This window comes from Dunckerocampus dactyliophorus, chromosome 9 (assembly GCF_027744805.1).
Source record: "Dunckerocampus dactyliophorus isolate RoL2022-P2 chromosome 9, RoL_Ddac_1.1, whole genome shotgun sequence".
NCBI classification, from domain to species: Eukaryota; Metazoa; Chordata; class Actinopteri; order Syngnathiformes; family Syngnathidae; genus Dunckerocampus; species Dunckerocampus dactyliophorus.
In genome coordinates, this window is record NC_072827.1 from 8,518,228 (window position 1) to 8,541,016 (window position 22,789).

General features: G+C 40.0%; 2 protein-coding genes across 4 annotated transcripts; both read right to left on the reverse strand.

Moving 5' to 3' along the window:
• Positions 1–154: 154 nt before the first annotated feature.
• Positions 155–5,567, reverse strand: LOC129187507 (tubulin beta chain-like). Of its 3 annotated transcripts, XM_054786932.1 has the most exons (6): positions 5,310–5,567; positions 4,134–4,238; positions 1,736–1,844; positions 1,527–1,637; positions 1,186–1,430; positions 155–1,108 (listed from the first exon to the last, which is right to left on the reverse strand). In XM_054786932.1, the coding sequence occupies exons 2-6, from the start codon at positions 4,188–4,190 to the stop codon at positions 296–298; spliced, it is 1,335 nt and encodes a 444-aa protein (XP_054642907.1). In that variant the 5' UTR covers positions 4,191–4,238; positions 5,310–5,567; the 3' UTR covers positions 155–295. The 3 variants fall into 3 exon arrangements, with proteins under 3 accessions (XP_054642907.1, XP_054642911.1, XP_054642908.1); XM_054786936.1 differs by lacking the exon at positions 1,527–1,637 and having other exon boundaries at positions 1,186–1,305; positions 4,134–4,234; XM_054786933.1 differs by lacking the exon at positions 1,527–1,637 and having other exon boundaries at positions 1,186–1,314; positions 4,134–4,234.
• Positions 5,568–7,880: 2,313 nt separating this feature from the next.
• Positions 7,881–13,630, reverse strand: LOC129187508 (uncharacterized). The gene is made up of 5 exons (XM_054786937.1): positions 13,474–13,630; positions 10,994–11,990; positions 10,518–10,676; positions 9,351–9,443; positions 7,881–9,073 (listed from the first exon to the last, which is right to left on the reverse strand). The coding sequence occupies exons 2-5, from the start codon at positions 11,096–11,098 to the stop codon at positions 8,747–8,749; spliced, it is 684 nt and encodes a 227-aa protein (XP_054642912.1). The 5' UTR covers positions 11,099–11,990; positions 13,474–13,630; the 3' UTR covers positions 7,881–8,746.
• Between the last annotated feature and the right edge of the window lie 9,159 nt (positions 13,631–22,789).

Below are 22,789 nucleotides of genomic sequence, written 5' to 3' on the forward strand. Positions count from 1 at the left end.
ATAACGCAATAAGACGTGCACCGTAGTGTATGCTAACCAGAAAATACAGTATATGCAAACTGAGGCAAAATTTTAGCAAAAATTTTTGACATTAGCTGAAAAACATGCTAACTGGGGCGGATCAAAGTAGAAAGACAATATACAGACTCTGCCTTTTATTTTATTTACAGGAGTATAGAGTTACAAATGGATCACCCTTCTTCACTTTTCCTGAGTTTTCCTTCTCTTATCTTCAATATTCGTAGTCTACCGCCTTACAAGAATATGAAATAAAAGAGCTGAGATCTTGTTGTCTTCAAGCAGCCACTTCAGCCTCTTCCCCAAATTCCCCTTCATCGTCTGCAGTGGCATCCTGGTACTGTTGGTACTCGGATACTAGATCGTTCATGTTGTTTTCCGCTTCGGTGAACTCCATCTCGTCCATGCCTTGAGCCGTGTACCAGTGCAAGAAGGCCTTACGGCGGAACATGGCTGTAAACTGCTCCGAGATGCGCTTGAACAGCTCCTGGATGGCTGTGCTGTTGCCAATAAAAGTGACAGCCATCTTGAGTCCGCGGGGCGGGATGTCACAGACGGCGGTCTTGATGTTGTTGGGGATCCACTCGACAAAGTAATGACTGTTCTTGTTCTGGATTTGGAACATTTCCTCATCAACCTCCTTCATGGATATGCGGCCGCGGAACACTGTGGCGACGGTGAGATAGCGTCCGTGGCTTGGGTCGCACGCGGCCATCATATTTTTGGAGTCAAACACTTGCTGTGTGAGATCACGGACCGTGAGGGCTCGGTAAGGCTGGCTTCCCCGGCTGGTCAGAGGGGCAAAGCCGGGCATGAAGAAGTGCAAGCGGGGGAAAGGCACCATGTTGACCGCCAGTTTGCGGAGGTCGGCGTTGAGCTGACCGGGGAAGCGCAGGCAGGTGGTGACCCCGCTCATGGTGAAGGACACCAGGTGGTTCAGGTCTCTGTAGGTGGGTGTTCTCAGCTTGAGGGTGCGGAAGCAGATTTGGTACAGGGCCTCGTTGTCAATGCAGTATGTTTGATCGGTGTTCTCAACAAGTTGATGGACCGAGAGAGTGGAGTTGTAAGGTTCTACAACAGTATCGGACACCTCAGGGCAGAAACACACACAACCTCTTTATCAAAAGGTGCAATTTCAAAGCCACACTGGATCAGACAGTATCTCACCTTGGGGGAAGGCACCACGCTGAAAGTATTGATGATACGGTCGGGGTAGTCCTCACGAATCTTGTTGATCAGCAGGGTTCCCATACCAGAGCCGGTTCCACCCCCAAGAGAGTGCGTGAGCTGGAAGCCCTGCAGACAGTCACAGTTTTCTGACTCTTTACGCACCACGTCCACTACTGAGTCAACCAAGTCAGCACCGTCAGTGTAGTGACCATTGGCCCAGTTGTTAGCAGCACCACCCTTACCTTAGGAAACAATCACACACATGAGCACCTAACCTCATTTGATTGACTACATAAAAGACTGCAGTCTGTAACTGACACAGCTTTATGCCAACCCACCAAACACAAAATTGTCAGGTCGAAAAATCTGACCAAAGGGTCCAGACCTTACGCAGTCCATGGTACTTGGTTCCAAGTCCACAAGAATGGCACGGGGCACATACTTGCCCCCTACACTTCAACCACACCAGTTAATGAATGCAAGAACAAAAGCTGATGTACTGTACAGTGAGAAAACTCATGGATCAGTTCCTAGCCTAGCAACCAACCTGTGGCCTCGTTGAAGTACACGTTGACCCTGTGTAGCTGGAGCTCGCTATCGCCGTGGTAATTCCCGGTTGGATCAATGCCGTGTTCATCGCTTATCACTTCCCAGAACTGCAAGCACAAAACGAAAAGGATAAATTGTATTTTTTTCCCATTTTTATTCCTGGAATCATCTTGTTCTATTATACTATACTATACTATACTATTGTTATATATAAATACCTGGATAAACAGTGTATCATAGCAGTGCATATTAAGTATTTACTTACATTTCCCCCCCATTATTACATTCCCAATTAAGAAGGTAATAATCAGCTTATATGAAAATTAGGGCCTGACCCATCCATCCATCCATCCATCCATCCATCCATCCATCCATCCACCCATCCATCCACTTTCTACCACTTATCCGAGGTTATACTTTGTCAAAGCTCTTGACCATCGGCGAGGGTAGGAATGTAGACTAACCGCTAAATTGACAGCTTTGCCTTTCGGCTCAGCTTCCTCTTCACCACAAAGGACTGATATGGGATTTTTGGGGCCGATGTTGATATCCAATATCGGGGGCTGAAAAACGTCAATATAAGACATACTGGCCAAAATCTGATATATTGGCCAATAACCGATATATTGGCCGATATATAAAACCAAAATATTGACACACAGGATATTTACTGTACATGAACATAAATCCCTATAATACCCAAACTACGAGCAGAGGACTACTAAATTAAATTAAATTAATTTTAAACTAATACAATATGTGTTTATAAAATGCTTCTTCACAAAAACATCTTACCAATATCTAGACCTGTCACAATAACAAATTTTGCTGGACGGTAATTGTCCTAAAAATTATTGCTGATAATCAATATTATTGACAACATTGAGTACATTGTTTCAAAAGCAATAAACGCGCGCACACACGCAGTTATGTAGTGTATTGTTAAACTAACATGGGGGTCATATTTGCGTGGACCACATATCTGTGGCGGCGGAGTAAAATGCAATCTTTCTGATGTCCTTCAACACGTCTTGCAACATGTGCAGTGCGCCAGTTAGCCAGGGCTCCAGCACAAGCAAAGCAAACAACACTACATGTGGCAACACCTAAAAGTACATCACAAAGAGGGATGTCCTTATGTTCATGTATAGTAAATATCCTGTGTAGATCAATGCTCTTATTTCATATATTGGCCGATACTGGTTAATCGGTGATAAGTCATAATTGGGCCGCCGATAAATCGGTCGGGCTCTAGTCTGCATCACGGCAGACGCCTTGCCAATCCGCCTGTCAATCTCGCATTCCATCCTTCCATTACTTGTGAACAAGACCCTCAGGTACTTCAACTCCTCCACTTGGGGCAGTATCTCATCCTCGACCTGGAGATGACACCCTTTTCCGGGCGAGGCGCTGATTCTCATCCCTTCACACTCGGCTGCGAACTGACCCATTAAGGAATAAGCAGTAAGCAGCCAAAAGTTGGCTGAATGATGCTGACATCAACTAGGGGTGTCCCTTTTCACTTCCTATCTGATACCGATATTGCAGTCTTGAATATTGGCTGATACCGATATCAGCATGAATTATACATACCGTACACTTATTACTTATTTGGTAGTGTGGGATGTTGGAAAAAGTATATGGGAGTACCCATATTGGAGATTTTAGATGCAGGCTGATATAATCTAACACTTGTTTTTTTTTGGGCTGATATGGGATTGGGGCACCCCTAATGTTAACACTTATTTTTCACTAATAAATTCAGGTAATATAGTGTTTGAGAAAATGGGGACTGACCGCTTAATCTTGTGAATGGAAATGGACTTGCACCTGTATAGCACTTTTCTACCTTCAATGTGCTCATTGCGCTTTTACACTTACCATATTTACTTCAACATGGTCACAGGAGGCTGAAGACCAAACCAGCAACAACCAATCTACCACCAGAGCCATGCTACCCCTAAGTATACGGCCGATTATATCCATTAGAATATAGATGTTTACTGACAAAGTTGTGCTTTTTTGCACTATAGCCTATGCACCTATCATATTTTTTATTTATTTCATGTTCAAAATGTTCATCTGCTGCTTGTTCACCCCAGTTTCTGATAATAAAAGTATCTGAAAATATCAGAATGTTTTCCTTTCAATTTATATCTTTGTTTGCAACTATACTGAAGCCACCACTAGCAAGTATTTCATCTTTTTTTTAAATTGAAAAAAAAAATAATCTGTCAATTATCGGTCTTTTTTATTCCCAAATATCGGAATCAGCCCGAAAAAATCCATATCAGTCTGGCCCTAAGGAAAATGTCTTTTTCATTGCAACCAAATGATAAAAGGTTATGCATAAGAAAAAAATTCTAATAACTTTATATTTATTTATATTATCTTACCTTGGAACCCATCTGGTTGCCGCATTGGCCGACTTGGATGTGCACAATTTCCCTCATTGTGGGCGCCAAAGTTGAGTCTTGGGTTTGTTTCCAGCAAATTTCTTTCTCATGTTGAAGGAAATCGAGAGTGTGGTGACAAGTTACTGCGATTTCATTTTTTATAAAAAAAAAACAAAAACTACCTCCACAAATAGATTGCAGTCCTGTGGGAAACCCTGATAAATGTGAAAGTGGAAACATAAAATCTAAAACATTGTAGCTTCACCATTAATATTAATGTCAATGTCATCACTAAATTACAATACAAACTCATCAATTGTATGTAACCTAACCAAGAAATGTAACTGCCTCACTTAACCACAAAGAATAATATATTCGTTATTACTGTTAACTTACCACCAATGCCAGTGTCTCATGTATTCATAACATTTAAAGGGAGTGTATGCAACTGGTTCAAGATTGTTTTTTTTTTAACAAAAAAAATATAAAAACACCGCCACCTGCTAGCGTATGTGACCAATAGTGGTTTAAAGAACAGATTGCACAAAAGAATATCACAATTACGAGTTAAACTGCATTAAAAATGGGCGGAAATTTTTGTCCGGCTCAAATAAAATAACTGGCGTTCATGGCTGTCACTCACTCAGGACATACCGAAAGCAGGAAGAGGGCGGGACATAATGCTTGCAGCACATTTGAATGTCGGTGCCCTTTAGGCAGCCGGAGAACACATTGCATACAGTTCCTTTCACAATAGTCTCATACTTTTTTTACTTATCAATTGATTGACTGTTCTTATTTGTGCACTTACTCAGTTACTCACGGACCACTTGGGGGTTTTGTTAGGGACCTCCAGTGGTCCGTGGAGCACTCTTTGGAGTTGCCCTGCTATACTACTATCATTACTACTAATGCTGAAGTTCTTAATATTAAATATGTAAATCGTGTGGACTAACAGGGAGCCCAATTGCGCTTATGGCAATATGGCACTTGTGGTGTAAATGCGCTGTACGGTTCGTGTGTACTTTGTATAATACGTGACGTCACGTCGACGCCAGGTTTCCATCACAACACAACGCACACTGACGTTCGCTAACATAATTAGCTACACAGGCTACACACACAGTCGCGTCACCGAACATTTAGTGTTCAAATAAACATGTGAACGAGACTTACCTACTCACAATTATCCCCGAGAGCCGACTAGCGGTGGCTTTAAGATCAATTTCTACCCGACATGGCTAAATGAACAAGTTGGCGCCCGCTGACCACAAGAAAACAGTAGCGGCCATGCTACAGCTAGCTCACTGATCTGTGGGCGGCAGTGTTGCCAGATGGGCAATTAACGTATTTAGTAATTTCAGGGAAATTGTCGTACAAACCCGATTTTAAGTTGCCCAGGGCTATCTGATGTGGAGTACAAGAGTACCGCATGTAATGTAGCTTCTAATGCACTTTTACCTTAAAACAAACTCAAACTACTGTTGGAGAAACTGTCACTGGCAAATACAGAACCTCCACCTGGCTGTAAAAAGGCAAGTGAGACAATGCAAACAATCAAGCGCAGTGCAAGGTGTACCGTGTGTACCATTTATTTGCTAATAGCCATGTATTGAAGGGGTCAAATCGTTGTACTGGACGTGATTTTGGGATTCACTGATCATACACTGTAGGGAGGGGTTGCATTATCATAGAAAAGGGACAATTACCATACGTCTGGCAACGCTGGTGGGCGGGGCTTTTTATTAACAAGGTGATAGGGATGCGCTATACCACTTACTTCTTTCGGATCCGTTACTGAGTACAATTCTGGCTGGTATCGGCAATACCTATCCCATACTGTGCAAAATGACATAATGACGCCGGTAAATTTTCAAAAAGTAGTCTATTTCATATTGCAGCATATAGAATACAAGACATAATTAATTAATTGAAAATTATTAATTTAAATAAATGAATAATAAAAAAAATCATTTAACGCAATGTATTTATTTTATTTGAGGTATATTAACACTAAAATACTTTCAAAAACGTGTCTGTTTTACCTAATTATACAAACAAAATGTGTTGGTATTTCCAGATTCAAGTAATGCGGAACAGTGAAAAACCCAAAGTGTTGTCTACATTTTTTATGTGATTTATTTAACGCAACTGAAGACACTTTTTCCCATCAGGATGACAACACAGCGGCCAGGAATAAAGGAAATTACCATAAAAATACATTATGTAAATGATCAAATCGCTAGCATATGAAATCTGATACCCAAGGCTGAAAAATGATTAAAACCCAATTATAAAAGGGGACTGACTTTTCAATGTAATTATGGTATGTTAATCAGAATCCCAAATACTTTACTGACTGTGCCGGGGAATTTTATTTGTTATGCCGTCTTGGGGAAAGTATACAGAACAGTGGAGAATATGTAGTCTAGGGAAAAGGAAACACTAATAAAACAGAACATGAGATGAGAGTGAGAATAGAGCAATATATGAAATTTAATGCACACACAATAATAATGATGTGGTACCAAAATACGTTCCAAAAGACTCCGTGAAAACCGACACATACAATAACTGAAGCCATTTCTTCCTTTGGAAATAATGTAAATCCAATGAATCCGTTCAGGACACCTAAAGTGTTAACAAAAACACATTTTATAGAGAATAATTGTAGTTTTACATGCAGAAAACAATGCAAAATAATTAGAAATGAAGAATAGATGGATAAATGCACCTGAGCATTTAACATCACTTTTATCTTTGTTGTTGGGAAGACAGCGAGGAGCAGGTGTAATGGTACAGCTGCTGCCTTTTCAACAACTTTTGTACGATAACCGAGACAGTGCACGCAAACCGAGGCAAACATACTCAACCGAATCCTGCAAAAACTGGGGAGTTCGAAACCTACAGTAGACATTAGAGCTGACATTTTCTGCAAGTTTAAACACGTGTTTCTGATGTAGAGTACAGTAGAACCTCACACTGTAAATTTTAATAAGTTGACTTTACTTAAAAAAAATATGCAAACTCGCTGCCTCACAAAAACTAATTTTTGTTAACTTAGATAAATTACATAGGATTCACTTAATTATTGTGAGTGTTCAGTAATTAGATTATACTACATAATTGGATTATAGTAACTTGTTTGTTTTGAGTTGTCTGTACTCATATTATCTTAAATAATTGGATTATAGTAACTTGTTTATTTTGAGTTTGCAGTACTCAAATTATCTTAAATTTTTGGATTACAGTAACTTGTTTATTTTGATTATGGAGTACTCAAATTAACTAATGATTTACACTACAGTAACTTATTTATTGTGAGCTTCCAGTACTCAAGTGATAGTTTAATTCGCTTTAGTGTTTCTCATCCATCACATTCATGTAAACTTAATGTAATCCAACTCAGGTTCAACTCAAGAAGCGAGGGATAGATTAGTGTAAAAAGTAAACACATGAGCCTGGTTTTGGGGTTGACAAGGCTAGTTCAGATAGTTGGCTGAGGTCATAGGGCGTTTGCTTCTCAAAACATTATGCGCTTCAAGTGAAACATTTGCATCACAAAACCATTGTCCACGAAAAAGTCTGACCTCACAGTCGCTCTGCACTATTTTCTCTCCCTTAGAATGGGCAGAGAGAGAGAGAGAAGTGGTCCAAGCTGAAGTTGGACCCACAACTGTCTCTCACAGCTACAGCTGGGGGTCCAACTTCAGCTTGGACCACTTCTCTCTCTCTCTTTCTGCCCGTTCCACCTCGATCTGATTAAGTTCTGTCTGTCATCTGTTTATTCAGGTCCATAAAAGGTATCCCTGGCTCTGTGCTAAGTTTCCTCACCTAAAAGAACAGCACTTGTTGATTTCATTAAAAAAATAAAAAAAACACAATGAGTAGAGAACACTTAAACTCAGTGGAATTAAAATTTATTTAACTAAAAATAGTTCCTAACCTGGGAACATGGTCCAGTTTGAGACAAGAAAACATATCAAAAAACAGTCTCTCAACAAAAATGCACAACATATACAAAATATGTTCCTCATAATTGCTTGGAAAGAATATTATGAAGACCTAAACCCTTTCAGAGAACCTTTCTGAACTAATCACTTTTTAGTTCTGAAGCTTAGGGTTATGTTGGGTGCAGATACTTTTTGAAAACCAAAGTAACAACTTGAAACATAATGACAAATGCACATTAACAAGAAATATTTCCTGTTGATTCACTCTTCAAAATGAGAGTCCTGGATGTGTTGGCATTACTTGTACAAAAGCACATACATTTATTTTCCATAAAGGTAACAATTAATTTTTGGTAAGAGACACAGGAAACTATTGATGTTGCTAAAACACCAATGTTGGTGTGTCAACTATGTAGGCATTTTAAATTATTGGGATTATTATTTTGCAGTGAAGATAATGAAGTGAGATGCCTGTGCAGCGTGGACATGCTAATATTGCTGATATTTCCTTGTCACCTATTGAGAATCAAATATAATCTTTTTGTTAAGTTGCTCACACAAAATGGGTTTGGGTAAAATTTAACTCAATTTTCTTTCATACCGGTAATGCTGGGACATCTGGGACTCTATTTTGAAGAGGGGAAAAGGTTTTTGCACTGCCTACCCCAGTAGTTTGTTTTTCAAACTAAGCAGTTTCGGATTGAGTATTTTGCTTCCCAATCCAAGCATGATTGCTTGAATGAATGTGAGTGTGTTCACCATGCATTTTGGGTAATCTAAGTGAAGCGCATACATAAGACCAAACAAGAGGCAGACTGCCTGGGGAAAGTCTCTAACATTGTCCATGACTGTACTTCCCTCAAGTATGATGGCAGTGGAGATTTGCTGGAGATGCACTGCATTTAGACCCTGCTGCAGAGCATCTTCGTTTACCACGGTCAGCACCCCAACTGTCACTGAGGCGAGTGCTTCTTCCTTCGCTTTGTCCTGCAAAAGAAGCACACACAACTACCTTTTGAATCTGGCCGTCTTTTGGGAAATTCTATAGACTGAAAGTGTGAGAATGGGGGAATTCACATATTTAATGTAATTACAGTATGTACTAATTTAGTGATTATGATCTTTTATGAGTGAGATTAGAATCCATCAGTTTCCGATCAACTGAAAATAACTGTATTTTAAATATTTGACAACACTATCAACGTATCAAATATGATTTGTCAATAATTTGAGATCAATATGTTTCTTACAATATGATACTTACAAAGCAAGTCTTGTAGACCTCACTGGAGTCATCACCAAGCACAAGAGGAAGGCCTCTGAGGACAACAGAGCGAAGTGCCGTCACATCTGGCGACTAAATATACAGACAGAGAATAGATTCAAGTTAAGGACTTTGTAGCATTTTGAGGGGTGTGGTGGGGGTGGTGGGTGGGGTGGGGTGTTGATATACTGTTCTGTATTGTCTCTAATAGTGCTGCCTCATAATAGAGACAAAAGTTTTATTAGTATAATTGGTAACATTTGAATACCTAATTTTACACATCCCACTTTCTCTATTTTCTTTCATCATACAAACTCAACATTTCAATGAAATTTAACCATCTTGTTTTAATCCTGGGTCAAACTGACCCAATCTGTTTGGACTGGTCCTTCTTTCCACATACTGTGATGCCCATCCCTCCTTCCTTCCTCCCTGCTCCTCTTTCTCTTTCCTTTCTTCCTTCATCCTTCCTTTCTTCTGTCCCTCCTCTCCCTCCTTTCCTTCTTTTCTTCCTCCCTTCTCCATCCTCTCCTTTCCACACTCCTTTCCTTTATTTGTTCCTTCCTTCTTTCCTCCATCCTTCATTCCTCCCTACTTTAATTTATTTCTTTATCTTTCTGTCTTTCGTTCCTTCTCCCTCCCTTTCTTTCTTTCCCTCCTCTTTCTTTCCTTCTGTCTTCCTTTCTTCCTTGACCCAAGAGGACAACAGAAGGGTTAAAATAAAATGCCCTTGTGCATGCATTTAATTGAGCACTCTTTATTACACTGATTTATTATTTTTTATTATTATTTTGTATTATTATTTATTACAATTACACTGAAATGTGCCAACCAGCATACTGTTGGACTTTCTTGTTACTAAGAATGACAGACTGACAAACAAATAAAAACCTGTTGAAATTGAACAAAACATGGTGCGATGAGTAGTCCACAACAACTGGTATACGTGTTGTGAAAGGATTTTGAAAAGCATGATTTAATTTGTGAAGTGATGTAGCTAGTGTATCTCTAAGTGCACATCACTGGTACGGTCACCAAGGGTGTATCTGTCTCAGCAGCATGCAGCAACACAGCAGAGAGAAAGGCAGTGTGACTGGTATGTGAAACAGGCCAAAGGTGCATTGCCGCCACCCATTATTACTGGAGTGTAAATTACAAAATCCTTACCAGGCAGTTGATGTGCTGCATCAAGTCTGTCAGTTTTTGTCCTGTAGTTCCTTTTTTGGACTTGAAAAGCTCGATGAAGCGTGGGGTATGTTGGTCTAAGGCTTCATAGAAGTTTCCTTCAAGGTTCTTACTGGCCACGCGATTAAACTCTGCAAAGACCTGAAATAATGGAGAGTGGCAGGAGGGAGAGGGATAGCAACATGAAGCTGACTGTCATTCAATTAATACTGCAGAACATTAAAGAGCTTAACATATGAAACTATGGTGAATAATACATTACTACTACTATATTATGAAACAAATAACAGTGCACATGCTGACTCTGAAAACTTTTTACTGATTTGTATATAGTGCAAGAGCTATTTTTTGATGATGTGTTTTCATATTCAGCCTCACAACATTGATATGTTCTGACTGACATTTAATCTGCTGGAAACTTAATGTGGGAAGGCAGGCCAAAATGACAAGTAACTTACCTGTCTCTCAGTAAAAAGTGCTGGCCAACGTTCAACCATGCTCTGCACAGCAGGCTCCTGTGTCACTATCTCCCTTCTGCGCAGTGGGAATGTTTGGTCCATCATTTGCGAGACTAGAGTGGCATTGGGTTTTTTTTCTTCATTTCCTCGAAGACAGTCTTCCTGGCATTTTCAAGGCTTCTTTCATCATGTCCGTCTGGTAAATTAGGCAAATAATTGGCTTCGCCTCTTTTTGGTCTCTTGACATTCTTGCTGGATGAGTCTCCATCTGGATTAAGTTTACTTCGTTTACCCCCATTTATCATTACATCATCACATCCTGCTTTTCGTAGCTTTGTACGATAGTTTGCCATCTTGAATTTTAGGCTATTTTTCCAGCCATACCACCCTGGCTGGGGACCAGGTTCAGTGAGACTGGGGTGCTTACTTATCAGTGATTTTGCGACACTGCTGAAGTCATCATCGTTCGGGTACGCCTTGAAACTGTACATTGTTTCGGCGAGCTTCTCAAGTATGTCATGTTTCATGTCTCGTGATGGAGTAATTGGGAGACGGTCTTTCATGAATGAAAGGTCTGCCTGTCTCAGCCTGTACTCTACATCCACTGAGAAACTGGGTATGTCAAAGAACTCTGGCCACTGTCTTCTAAGTGAAGGTGACGATTCAGCAGGGGACAAGATCTCAGCGTCTACTGTGCTGCAGTCTGATTCTTCGGTGGGTGAAGACAGGGCGGTCAAATCGAGAGTCACAAGAGGAATTACTTTCAGCGTAGCTCTTGCAGGCAAATCTGTTATTTCAGTCAAATTGCATAATGCATTACTGAAATCTGGATCTTCATATTGGAGTTTGAAGTCGTACTGCAGTGACAGCTTATCTTGCAGCTGTGTTTTTAGTTCTTCAATGGAATTCGGTCTATCATTTAAGGTCAGCTTCCTTATGTCATCCTCATGAATGACAACTCGAAGCATCAATCTTTGGTCCATCTCAATGTCACCTCCTGTAAAAAAAACATTATCTTCACACATCAGTGTTTAATCCACCAAGCATAATATGTACCGTTTGAGTGTAACAAGCTGTTTGCCATGAACTCTGTAAAGTGACAGAGGAAACACATCATTCAAATCTGACAACTGGGTGACTGAGAACATGGGAAAATGGCTGCTGCTGAGGTCATACACTCTAAGATGCTCATCATACCATGAGGTCATCAGTCGACAGACAAATGCTACATCTGTGTTTATAACAACAATCCTTGAGATTTGTCTGAACTCTGGGAGCCCTGCGCAAGATCCAACAGAAATGACCATGTCAGAACTGTACTTGATGCCATCAATGATGACGGAGGAAGCAACAAGGACTGTGTTTAGCTGGTTGTTTCTTTGACTGAGCCAGTTCTGCACATTTTCCGGAAATGAGGAAACCATCACAGACTTCACTTTGTGAATTTCAATAGATGGCTTAAAAAATGTTGTGGCAGCTAGATGGAAGGCCATCATTTTCTGATGTCTGTTTGCTAAAGTCAGGGGAATGTTTTTAAAGTTGTGAGAGTGATGCACAACTTTCTTGAAGAACTTGTGTTTCCCCTCAAAACGCATTGTCCACACATCAGATAGGGGACCAAATGTTCGAATGAGCTGAGGGTAATGCTCAACGTAGTGGTGCTTTGGTCGTAGTCGCAGTCGCAGTTGACAACGATCCCTCATCAGAAGTGAATTTGAGGAAAACATTATTCTCAATGACCACTTGAGCTATCTCATTCACTAAAGCATCATCAACGTTTGCACAATGTGTTTGTAGAATTCTTTGAATAGAAGAATGTAGCAATGGCTGTGATAACAAATAAATTTGATTGATCTGCTCTATGACCTCTTGCAGGGCAGTTTCAGAGATGTTAAGAATTGATGAAATTTTCAGGAAAAGAGCAGCTACATTGTGTTCCAACTGATTCTCTAAGTCCTCCACATCTTCATTTTGCTCAGCAACTTCACAGTCAATACCATCAAATTCATGGCCACTCTCCTCTATCTGAACACTTGCATTTGTTGTAAGTTCTTCAACCACATTTTTTGAAACAATTTCCTGTTTGAATGACATCTTGTTGTGCATCTGGTGCTCTTTGCTTTTGTGTGCAGTAAAGGTAGAATAGACATTACTCTGAAAGTTACAGTCCTGATATGGGCAAGCAACCATTTGCCTCAGCTTAAGATGTCTTCGCAAATGGGTAAAGAAGTCTGCTTTTGTGCAAGGCTCCACGAAGTTGCACAACTGACAGTGAAATGCAGTTTCCCCACGTTTGCCTGCATCCTTTTGAGTATGCCATGTTGAAATGTGCACTTTGAGTGCATTAAAAGATTGAAATGTGCAGAGGCATTCCTTATGAAGGCATGGAAGTGGGGAAGTCCGAGTGTGAAATCCATGTTTTAAGCGGTAATGCTTAAGCAAGTAGCCTCTCTTTTCAGCAAAAAATGTGCAGTACTTACAAGTCCACTGCATTAGGGAGTACTGCTCTGGTTGACCTGAAAAGACATGATAATTTTAGCATTAAGCCCTCTATGTGTGCGTTTGTTGCCTATTTGTGTTTATTTATCTAAACAGAGCCAGACAAGAGTTGAAAATACACGCACACACATCGACACACAAATATACACAAATGGTACCTTGTCAACCGGCGCGGAGAAATTAACCTGGTGTGAGCTGGAGGGCTGCAGCTAGCATACAACTTTCGAGGGCGAGCGGCTTGGTGCGACCAGGCTGAAATGAACTTCCCTGTGCGGATCGGAACACCGTGATCCTGATACCGGAGCTCAACGGCCGACCTTTTCTCCCACATTCGAACCTGTCGCCGACACCACACACACGCGCGCGCGTCCAAATCGCCAAAAAAAGGATAGGATAAACTCTTGTCTACATTTGTTTTAAAAACGGCGACGTTACTGTGCTAGCGGTAATATTTGAATTTGACTTTGTTTACTCCTCCCTGGCAAGCACATAACACTATAACAAGACAATGCGACGGTTTACAAAAGAGTAAAATATTCACTTACCTTAATGTGCTAAACACAAGCAGGCCAGGTGAAGGTGTGGAAGGAAGCTCCTGATTGATGATGCGGTCGAGGTGAAAATGTGCTGAAGGTTTTGGTAGCTCGAAGTAGATGAGGAAGGTCTGAGCATGTTCAAAAAAAACTCCCAAAGCATGCTGGGTACAATAAATAACTTTTTCTAATTTGACTTAACTGGGATAAATCAAGTTAAGCATGTTTTCCAACCTCTAATTACTAGTTACTTATTTAAAATGAGTGTTCATAACAAGTTGATGAAAACTGAGTTTGGTTCACTCATCTTATTTAATTAATTTGAATGTTAGCATTTACAGTGCACAGTCAAAAGCCATCTGGTATAGCCAGCCCCGTGTTCCGCCCCCAGCTCAAGCCAGGTCCATAGAATGTCGAGTCGAGTCTTCATCAACCTGTGAGTCAGTGAATTCCGAGTCTTTGTCGAGCACCCATGAGTAAGTGAAATTTGAGTCTTTGTCTACCCGCGAGTCAGTGAAAGTTGAATCTTTGTCAAGTACTAGTGAGTCAGTGAAACTTGAGTTTTGTCGACCCGTGAGTCAGTGAATTCAGAGTCTCGTCGAGCACCATGAGTAAGTGAAATTTGAGTCTTCGTCTACCCGTGAGTATGTGAAACTTGAGTCTTCTTCAACCCGAGTTAGAGAAACTCTAGTCTTCATCAACCTGTGAGTCAGTGAAACCCGAGCCTTTGTTGAGCACCCGTGAGTCAGTGAAACACGAGTCTTCATCGAGCACCTGTGAGTCAGTGAATCTCAAGGCTTCATCTAACTGCGAGTCAGTGAAACTCGAGTGCCAGGGGGGCCTGTCCGCCAGTGAAAGTCGAGTCTGTCTCAACCTGTGAGTTAATGAAACTTGAGTCTTCGTCGAGCACCCTTTGCTCAGTGTAACGCGCGGGCTGAGTGATTGACTCGTTCACTTTGTCGAGTCTTTGTCGCGCCCCCTTGACTCAGTGAAACTCCAGTCTTAGCCAAGCGCCCATCAGTCAGTGAAATTCGAGTCCTCATCGAGCACTTAAAAGCTCTTAAAACCTGCAAAGTTTATGAAGGTTTTGTGGTATGGATGATTTCTACAGTCTGGACGATGACGTAGCTGTTAGCATGTCTGCCTCATAGTTGGGTCAGTTGTGAATGTCTTTATTATTTATATAGCATGTATAGTATGTGATTGACTTGTGACCAGTCCAGGGTGTACCCCCCCAGCCAGAAGTCAGCTGACTTAGGCTCCAGCTCACCTGTTCAGCAGATCAATGTATTTTCTGCTCAGTTTGTGGCTCTCAGCCCCGTCAAAAACGAATAGCATCAAGTCATTTTTGACACTCATATCCCCCAAAACAGCTGGCTTGTAAACATGAGGTGCTTGTCACATTACACTCGCTTGTTTTATCACCAGCTGCCACAAGAGAGGAGAGTCTAGTCAAACGCAACACAACCTCATCTCGCCCCACTAAGAGGCACTTCACAAGCCTGGGAAGCAGACATGCCTCTTTAAAGCAGTGACCCGGTAGTCCTTAATGGATCCGGATCAAACTCATAATCAAGACGGCCCTTGTGTAGTTTCACTGGGACATTTTATAGAAACATTTAATTAATCGAGCTTGGATGAGAAAACGAGCTGAGGGCGGTGTGGAGCTCAAGCAGACAGTCCGAACCAAAATGTAGAGGGCCAGCCCTTTCCCCAAGGAACTAACTATGACTGCAGAACTTCGTACAAACAAAAACAGAATGCTTTCAGGTCGGTATATAAAAAAAAGACGCTGTAACACTTCGCTGTGATGGGCTTGTGGACGAGCAGCAGAGTAAAAGTCCTCGTTCAATATGATGGAGGGTGTAATGAAGGAGCTAATGAGGGTGATCAAGACGCTAGCAGAGCCAATAAATCAACACAACTGTGCTTATAAGATACAGGAGCAATCGGTGCACAAGCGGAGGAGGGGTGACATGGGGGTGTGTGCTACCAGGGGGGTGGGGCATTGGTTGACATTGTAACGCGAGTCAATGTCACAAGCGCGGCAAGGATGTTTTACGGCGTCTGAAAGAGCATCGTTATATTTTATATGCTGAGTATGAAACCACGGAGGAAGTGATGGTATATGAGGTGTTTTAATTCCAAGCTTAATAGGAATATGCTCGTGAAATCAGTGTTGATAGAGCTCAGGGTGCAATCCATCCTGACAGCCTCGCACATTTCCCTAACAATCCATTTGTATCGTGGCCGGATGTCCAAGGTCAAACTGCCTCCCTCAGCTGCCACCCAGGCTGCGCTTGTGGCGACACGAGTGACATGAAAAGAATCACTGGAACTCTAAAGTCTGTCCCATACTGACGTTTGACCATTCCGACCGCTTCCATCTAAATCAGGGGTGTGCAAATGTTCAACACCCATCTCAGCTCTGTCATATAGGTGAAAAAGCCTGTTAGTATGGACGCTCTTTGTGGGTTTTTTATTGTTATTTTTGCTGTTGTTTTTTTTATTGTTTTTTTTTCAAAATATTTCAACTTACTTCTTGAAATAATCTACTGTATGCAAATATTACGACTGTATTTCCATAATATTATAACCGTGCCCCAACTTAATTTTCCAAAAATTATTTTTTTCCCTCAGAATACTTTTAAAAAACAAACTTTTTTCTTTATTATTTCAACTCTGTGCTACAAAGAAATTAAGTTATTTTTTCTCATAATATTATGAGTTTATTCTCGTAAAATGGGTGACTTTTCTCGTTAAGAATGCAACTTTTTTCTTTTAATATCTTGACTTTATTCTTGAAAAATTACAGCTGTTTTTTTTCCATTTCTGCTGGGTTTTTTACCCCAAATGTTCCCCCAAACGTTCTTCCTGGAAATTTTCTTCTTGTAATATTTTGACTTTATTCCCATAATATTATAGCTTTTTTCCCAACCTAATTAAATAATTTTTCTTTACTTTTTCAACTACCGTCCATTATTTTTTCCTCATAATATTAGGAGTTTATGCTAATGAAATTGGGACTTTTATCATTAGAATACAACTTTTTTTTGTTTAATATTTTGACTTTATGCTTGTAAATATACAGCTTTTTGTTTTCATTTCTGCTGGGTTTTACCCCCAACTATTTCAACTTCTTGAAAATGTACTTCTTGTAACATAACTTTATTCCCATAATATTACAGCTTTTTCTCCAATCTAATTTTAAATCTGAAAATTACAATTTTATTTTGTTTGTTTCTCAAAATATTCAGACTTAAGAAAAAAAAATCTTTCTACTTACTCATGACATTGATATATTTCTATTTTTTATTTATATATTTAAAAAAATACAATGTTTCCTGCAATATTTCTCTTTCTCTCTCTATATATATACATACAGTATATATAACACATATATATAGAAGGCAGTGAATTTATATACTACATAACTTTCATCTTGTCCTGAAGCTCTGATCCATAAGCTTGAAAGGCTTAAAGTTGGACTCAAGATTCGAAGCCGTCGTATGAGTGCAGGTCATCTAACACTCGGTGTAAATCCGATACACAATTGAAGAGGAAGAAGTCATCTACCAAACAAACACATACAAGTGACCATACACCCGATATCATATGAAAAAGCAGCGTTTTGATGGACCTCCCCACGGACTCTCCTAATTGAGCACGCACACACAAGTGTCATATTTTACCGTCCCTTACTTCCGGAAATTGTAACATTCCTACTAGTGAGCATAAGCGGCATAAAAAAATGGATGGATGGGACGGAAGGAGTGAGCTACTGTAGCTTGCTACTAGCGCGGTTGTTTACACGCTTGATGAGGTCATCATTTGCATGCTGGAAAATACCGGAGCTCATTGGCCTTATATAGTATACAGCATGTTTATTATCGGCTTTCATTATAGGGAAAAATCCCGATACCAATATTGACCGATATTACATTTTTATGCTATGAAATTTGTATGCCTATATATACTGTATATATAAATATATACAGTATATACAGTGTATATATATATCGAATCTCCGTTGGGCATCTCTGTGTGGAGTTTGCATGTTCTCCCGGTTTTCTCCGGGTACTCCTGTTTCTTCCCACATTCCAAAACCAGGGTGTACCCCGCCTCTCGCCTGAAGTCAGCTGGGATAGGCTCCAGCATAACCGGGACCCTAGTGAGGATAAGCGGCATAGAAGGATGGATGGATAAATGGATGGATATACACACATCTATAAAAATTAAACAATGTTATTTTAGTATATACTTTTCTCAAGTTTATTGTTGTAAAATTTTAACTTTTTCTTCAGATTTATATATATATATATATACATATATAAAAATTAAACAATGTTATTTTAGTATATATACTTCTCAAGTTTATTCTTGTAAAATTGCAACTTTTTTTCTTAATAGTTTGACTTTATTATCGGAAAGTTAGTTTGTTTTTTTTGCTATTGTTTTTTTCTCAAACCTATTTCAACTTTCTTGTGAATCTACTTATTTATAATATTTTATAATATACTTTATTCATGTAACTTTTTTGGCAACCTAACTTTCCAAAAATTACAATTTTATTGTTTGTTTTTCATAACAGCACCAAAAAAAACAAAAACGCACCGTCTGTCTTTATTTCAACTTTGTGCTACTAAAATGAAATTACTTTTCCTATTGATGTTACAAAATTATTCTTGTAAAATTAAGTAGGGATGTCCGACATTGTCTTTTTTGCCAAAAAACGATATTGTCCAACTCTCAAATTCCGATATCACCCGACAACATCACATATCTCTTTCTTGAGTAAACTGTTGTAAAGTAGCAATACTCTTAAATGAGTACTGTTGTTTTGTTGGCTACTCCAGCCATCTCTGAGTAGATAAATCATGTGTTACATATTTTATATAAGAATACATTTGTGTTTCTTGTGCCTTGATATGTTATTTTTGGGAAGATTTTATTTTTAGTAGAGTAGAAGTATATTGGTGCATGTGTGTAATGTGTGGCATTAACTTGAATTTCTTTGTAGAAAGCCTCTTTCTGAAAGTAAGTACATTTATTTGTATTCACTTACAGCAGCCTTGCCACATCCAATATGGCGGCGACGTTGATGTAAGGCTCAGCAAAGCCAATATCAGACATCCATCGATCTGTCCGTCTTCTATGTCGGTGCTAAGTTGCACGTTTAGGGCTCACGTAGTTGTTGATTATTCAGCATTATTCGTTGGTAGTGTCTTGTCTGTTATGTTGCTTTTTTTTTTTTTTAGCTCTTTCTTTCAAGGCCGTGAGTAAGAATGGTATGTGGTATGGTATGTAGATGGCTTAATATTTTGACTTTATTCTTGTAAAAATTACTGCTGACTTCTCCATTTTTGCTGGTGTTTTCGTTTTCTTGTTAAATTATATTTTTAGGATGCACCGCGGGCTGCAAATGGCCCCCGGGCCGCTCTTTAGACACCCATAAATGTTTGTGTGTCAAAGATTGCGGGTTGTGATGCTAGACTTCATGGATAAATGTGAACATGGTATCATCAGGGTAGACGTGAGAGTAATACTTGAGGAGGACAATGTGCCGACGCAGCACAAGCGCGACTAGACCGGACCAGCCTGGCATGAATACTAATGCGGACTGCTAATGGAGGAGACCTCCTGCAGCCTCCTTGAAAGGCCGATGCTCTAGGGAGGGATTGGCAGAGTGGAACACGTGCACATGCCCGCCGGGGGTTTGCCTCCACCAGGGTACTTGCTGATACCCGTGTTATATGACGGCGATGCTCATGTCCCATCCGGTCCTAACTCAAATATGTTTTTATCGTTCTTTGAGTCATCTCTCATCAGCGCTTCATGAATGCATAAATGAATGACCACATGATGTGTGAAAGAAATCTTCTTTGCCACAACATTTCCATGACAATGGAGGCCATCTTGAGTGGGCGCTGCAGGCAGGCTTGTTCGTGTTTGCTTTGGGACACAAGCAGCATATTTACATAATCTGAATTCAATGTAAATCAAGCTGTTTCATCTCAGTCCCCCCTGGATTTGAGGGGCTAAAGCATCTTCTCGAAAAAAAAGAAAGAATAAAAAGCCGCACTCAGCAGCTCTTCATTGTTGCCCGAAGCATCTTTTATTCAGCAACCGCTGCCGTTTTTTTTTTTTACATTTACCCCCAATGCCCTCGAAGTGAGATAAAATGTCGCTCATTTTGTATTTGTGACACATGTCGCCTGTCAATGAGGCGGTTTGGCTTTAATCCCCCCTTAATTAAAAGTGCTGCTCCACACAGGCAAACCGCTGAGGGTCAAATACCTGCCAAATTATATTTCATATCCATGCATCAGTCTGCTCTTTTGTTAACGGCAGCATACGGTAAACGGAGGCAGAGTGTCGTGTCCCCACACAGTCACACATCCTGATGCTCTTTTGGAACTTTATTCTGACCCGAACACATCGACAGCAGTGTAATTCCAACACCGTATACGAAGATCCCACTCACAACGACACTTCCTTATTGTCACGAGACAACCGCGAGGTGCATTCAAAGACACTCTGAACATCAAAACGACGTCTTTTTTTTATTATGCATGTGCGTGTGGTGTAAACAAACAGAATGACAAAGTAAAACAATAAGGGGACATTCTCATCGCTCACTAACGTAACTCTTATTGCAGAAGTACAATTTGCTGTATTTAAGTATACTCGGAAATCCCAGAAAATACATCTACACTGAAAACATTTGAATTGAATTTAACATGACACAGTGTCTTTGAACGCAATCCCTCAGTGCTCATAATAACAGGGTTGAAGTGTGATGTTCAGACGTGTGGTATCTTTTAGCTTGATTTAAATATGAAGTTAATTTGGAGCTGTTAGTACATTCAAATATATGTAATCCTGACCTGTCATTTATCTTTCTTAAAAAAATATATGATTTTTTTTTTTTTAGCATATTTCAGACATACAGAGGTAGTGGATGGTGATTAATTTTAAAACTGTGATTAATCTGATGCAAGTTTGACAGCCCTATTTATTAAAAAAACAACTATAAGACAGACTACAGGCCGCCCCGGAGTATAAATCGCACTAGCCAAAAGAGAAAAACATATATAAGTCGCATTTTTTGGGGGGGGAAATCTATTTTACAAAATCAGAGACCAATCAGAGAGTTCATACATTATAGCAATCTAATTTATCTTATTATGTATTGTGTAAAACTAAGACATGAATAACATCAAATTAAAAGCACAAAATGAATGCTGACCCACCATCCACCAGTTCAAGTTCCAGCCAAGTTTTTCCAGAAAGATGATTACATCGCTGTTTGACGTGTGTGGGAAAAGGCAGTGCGCTAGCATGAATTAACTTGAGACAAATGTTCGCATTAGCGCTCAATAAGTCATCAAAACTTACCTTTATGCATTCCCACATAGTATCAGCATTTGAGACCAAATATGAGGTGAAAGAAAAATGGTAAAAATACAGTAGTAGTCTATCTGTGCGGCATGAGAGAAAGTTAGCACACGCACAATGGACATGCGTCAAGTGAGACGGATGTAACAGAGAGAATCCGGCCACTTTTCAAAATAAAATATAATGGAAAGGATTTTTTCTTTCTGTGCGGCCCGGTACCAAATGACCCACGGCCCGGGGGTTGGGGACCACTGGCATAGACAGCTCCTTCATACAACAGATGTACTCCACCAAACACATTAGTGCCATCTAGGGGCATTGAAGTGTAACAACATGACACATACACTATATAACACTGGCACACAAGCCTATAGCGCCCTCTCGCGGCTGTCAGTGTGGTAAAAAACACATATAAGAGTCGCTCCGGAGTACAAGTCGCAGGACCAGCCAAACCATGAAAAAGGTGTGACTTATAGTCCGGTAGTCGGGAAAATGCGGTACTCCGAAATGACAAATTTGATGAAATATCATAGCCAATGTTGAGTTCAAGTGACATTAATTTGGTGGCTGGAAAAATCTGACATGTTGATACTAATAACGAATAAAAACACAAAGCCTTGCCTTTAAATATATATAACAATGTTTTACAAAATAAAAAATGAGAATACCAAAGTGCTAGAAGTGCAAAGAATTTGTGTAAAATGTAATTCAGTCATTTTTTTTCTCTCCAAAAAGAGTTAATTTGTCCCACGTCATTCACCATAAGTCGGTAATAATTTATACTATACGTGATAATGCAGCATACATGTGCCACTATTCAAAAAACCCAACAATTTGTACATGGTTCTGTCTTTTTGCCTCACTGAGTCATTGTATTTTTCGTCATGCGTTGAAATTTCTCACTCTTTTCTGCATCCTTTGAATGCCCCATTGTTGCAAAACTTTTATTGCAAATGTTGATCCAAAATTGGAGAACATCAATGTTAAGCTAGCAGGAAGGTTTGGAGGGGAGAAAGATGAGCCCGTCTTCTGTGCCGCTTATCCTCACTAGCGTGGCGATGGTATGCTGGAGCCTATCCCAGCTGACTTCGTGCGAGAGGCAGGGTACATCCTGGACCGGTCATCAGCCAATTGCATGGGAGGGAAGATGAGCCGTGTGGTAAAAAGAGACATTTTTATGGGCGTATCAATTACTCGTGTAATTGCGTAACCCCCCCATAAGCGGGGATATTACTGTAAATAGCATGTTTTGCCTTTAATATCTCATTCCGCATTCTTTTGCTACATTTTTTGTATCATTCCCGTCTAAAAGATACCAACTCAACAAATTAAATTTCACTTTAACTCAAAATTGGTATGAATCATC

Bases quoted from the DNA above. Each gene is read 5' to 3' on its own strand.
- LOC129187507 (XM_054786932.1), bottom strand. From the start codon at position 4,190: ATGAGGGAAATTGTGCACATCCAAGTCGGCCAATGCGGCAACCAGATG. The intron at 1,845-4,133 runs GTAAGATAATAT...TTGTGCTTGCAG, and splicing joins GCAACCAGATGGGTTCCAAG to TTCTGGGAAGTGATAAGCGA. The intron at 1,109-1,185 runs GTGAGATACTGT...TTCTGCCCTGAG, and splicing joins GCGTGGTGCCTTCCCCCAAG to GTGTCCGATACTGTTGTAGA.
- LOC129187508 (XM_054786937.1), bottom strand. From the start codon at position 11,098: ATGATGGACCAAACATTCCCACTGCGCAGAAGGGAGATAGTGACACAG. The intron at 9,444-10,517 runs GTAAGGATTTTG...CTGTATATTTAG, and splicing joins TGCAGCACATCAACTGCCTG to TCGCCAGATGTGACGGCACT. The intron at 9,074-9,350 runs GTAAGTATCATA...CTTCTTTTGCAG, and splicing joins AGGTCTACAAGACTTGCTTT to GACAAAGCGAAGGAAGAAGC.